Source organism: Microtus pennsylvanicus, chromosome 2, assembly GCF_037038515.1.
Source record: "Microtus pennsylvanicus isolate mMicPen1 chromosome 2, mMicPen1.hap1, whole genome shotgun sequence".
Taxonomy (NCBI): Eukaryota; Metazoa; Chordata; class Mammalia; order Rodentia; family Cricetidae; genus Microtus; species Microtus pennsylvanicus.
The window spans coordinates 82,922,315-82,925,534 of record NC_134580.1 but is presented as its reverse complement, the minus strand read 5'-3'; the positions used below and the strand labels follow the sequence as shown (position 1 = coordinate 82,925,534).

General features: G+C 33.4%; 1 protein-coding gene across 1 annotated transcript; it reads left to right on the top strand.

The window, feature by feature from the left end:
• The first annotated feature begins 1,628 nt into the window (after positions 1-1,628).
• On the top strand, positions 1,629-2,570 carry LOC142844943 (olfactory receptor 4K3-like). The gene has a single exon (XM_075963720.1). It carries the CDS (start codon positions 1,632-1,634, stop codon positions 2,568-2,570), a length of 939 nt encoding a protein of 312 aa, XP_075819835.1. The 5' UTR covers positions 1,629-1,631.
• The last annotated feature ends 650 nt before the right edge of the window (positions 2,571-3,220 follow it).

The following is a 3,220-nucleotide window of genomic DNA, read 5'->3' as shown; positions in this document are numbered from 1 at the left end:
ATTTGAACAACAAAATAATTACCTATAGTTTAAGCACCATTTTGTTAAAAATAAACTAAAAAATATGATAAAAGGACAAAACTCATGTATCATTGTACTCTGGGTATTAGAAAAGCTTAATTATTTCTGAATGTATAATTTCTTCTACATCTTTACTACATGTTACATTGAATGTGCAATACTTTAAAGCTATTGTAATATCTGGCACCATTTTTAATAATGCCTCATTCCTCATCTATAAATAAAACATCCCATGTAAGATCATTAAAAGTATTTTGATGAATCATGGTCACCATAATGTATCATAAAATAGGTGTAAAGTATTTTACATCCATAGATGTATGATGTAGTAATGTCATAGATCTATAATATTAGAGGAGGCATTTTAAAAGGCATTGCATGAAACTTGGTTCTACAATGCAGCAGATGTCAAAAGTAGTCTGACACAGCTTTGAAAAGAAATGAGCTTGCTCTCTTAGATAGTTTTTCCTTTCATTTGTGGCACAGTTCTATCAGGACTGCCTGAGCTTGTCCAGAACAAAGACAATAACAGCAGATATGCTAAAGAGGACAGGAGACTCCAGGAAGAGTCGACCATACACAACGAAGAAAGACAACTAAGAAATACTAAGAGCTGGACAATCATCCTCAAGGAGGAACACATTAGTAGGTTATCCAGTACCAAATGGTCTTCTCTTACAGCTTACAGGTAACAATATTCAGACAGAGCAGGTCATATTTAGGTATAAGCATATATGCATGCAATAGTAATTACTGGAAACAGAGGTCAAGTATTTGAAAAAGAGCATGGAGAAGGTCTATTGTATGATTTATAGAGAAGAGAGGAAAGGGGGAAATGGTGTAACTAAAATAACATCTCAAAAATCAAAGAAATAATTAAAACAAATAAAAAGTTATCCTGGAAATTTTTAGGTTGAACAGAAACTTCCATGTGAAAAATCAATTTTTTCAAGAAACACAAATTCTTTGCTGTATATCAGTGTATTTTCCTTAGATATTTGGTAAATCTTTGCAAAGCACATGTGTTAACTTTTATGCTATCATGCTGCTATAGCACATAGAAGTGTTGTTACTTGGTGCCTTCACAATTACCTTGTTTTTTATCCTTACTTCACCTTTCTGAGTCCTCAAAAGGTAGGACTGTTAAATAGTTCTGATGATAGCATCAGGGAACTCATTGTTCACCTGCTGGATTCCACCCATTTAGAGATTTCAAAAGATAAAGAATGATAAGACCCACAAGTTTAGAATCACTATATGCGGAAGAAAAAGGAGAAATATTATTCACCATGTAGTTTGAATATTATCTATCAGATCTGTATAAGCACACTGTCTCTGTTTTGAAATGAATAGTTGATAATCACTGAAGTATAAGGTCACACTCATCCAATGCTGACAAAGTACAGCTGTGCTTATTTGTTTATGGGGAGTGGCTCTCAGCTCATTAGCTTTCACTTGGGCAGCCTCGCATTTCTCATTACATTTCTGTGTTTCTAGTCCGGTAAGTTTCAATGTGAATGTTAAGTTCTACAAAAGAAGTAACTTTCCTAGTATGACTAATTCTTAATATTTCTTAATTTGTAAGTCACTCTGAAAACTCACTGAGTGCAATGGATTGGGGCAATCAGTCTGTGGTATCAGAATTTATTCTTTGCGGACTTACCAACTCAAAAAAGCTTCAGGTCTTACTCTTTGTGATATTTTTCATACTTTATCTGCTCATCATGTCTGGAAATATTGTCATCCTTGTTTTAATCACCACTGACCCCCATCTCCATTCTCCCATGTACTTCTTGTTGGCCAACCTGTCCTTTATTGACATGTGTCTTTCCTCAAACATTACTCCTAAGATGATATCAGACTTTCTCAGAGAATACAAGACCATCTCCTTTACAGGATGCTTGTCCCAAATTTTTTTCTCCCATTGCATTGCTGGAGGAGAGATGGTACTATTGGTGGTAATGGCTTATGACCGCTATGTGGCCATCTGCAAACCCCTCCACTACTTCACCATTATGAACCTGAAAAGATGCACTGGGTTGGTGTTGATTTCTTGGACTACTGGCTTTATACATGGTATGAGTTACTTGGTAGTGGTTGCACAGTTGCCTTTTTGTGGTCCCAAGGAAATAGACAGTTTCTTTTGTGATATGCCATTGGTGATCAAGCTAGCCTGCATGGATTATCATCATTTAAACACTTTAATGAATGCTGAATGTGGGGTTGTAGTTGTAAGCTGCTTCACTCTGTTGCTCATTTCTTACACATATATCCTTATCACTGTTGGCCAGAGTTCTAAATCTGGTGCATCTAAGGCTCTGTCCACATGCAGTGCCCACATCACAGTGGTGATGATCTTTTTTGTTCCCTGCATCTTCATCTATGTGTGGCCCCTCAGTATCACCTGGTTTGATAAATTTCTTGCTGTGTTTTACTCTATTTTTACACCTCTCCTAAATCCAACCATTTATACACTGAGAAATAAAGAGATAAAAAATGCTATGAAAAGGTTTATAGACAAATTCCTGGGTCTCAAAAGAAATTTATAATATTCAGGAACATGTACTAATTGGTTCACAAACTAAGATTGTCTCTGTGAAACATAATTAAAACTTGCAAATATGTTTATATTTAAAATTTTTACCAATCTTTTGATATAGATATTATTTAACATTTTAAAAAATGTGACACGTATTTTCAAATTGTTTTCCTTTGTCTTAAATTCTAAATATGAACCATTTCCACACAGGAATGCAATCAAAGTATTCTTCTATGTTTTTAATAAAATTTATCTTAATATTTTTGAATATCCTCATATATTTATATAGTGAATAAAATCGTAGTGAAAGTTACCTGAGTATACTTCTGTAAAACACTTCATGACCATTGGTTTTATAATTTCATAATTGCTAGTTTGAATTGTGAATTTGAATTTTCCTGAAATATTTACTTCTGTAATACATAATCTCTTCTCCTTATCTGGAATATATCAAAGAATTTATACTCTATTCTGTCTTCCTTTTAGAAAGTCATATTATAGAATATTTCATTGTTGTTACATTTATTGCAAACACCCATGAAGGTTCAGATATTTAATAAGTTTACCAGTATCTCCCAAAGAAAAGGAAGTATTAGTTTTTAAAAATTTAACAACCATTTATTAATACTTTTATGTACTAGTGCTTCAACTTATTGTAGT

Excerpts from the sequence above, each read along its gene's own strand:
- LOC142844943 (XM_075963720.1), top strand. The coding sequence starts at position 1,632 with ATGGATTGGGGCAATCAGTCTGTGGTATCAGAATTTATTCTTTGCGGA.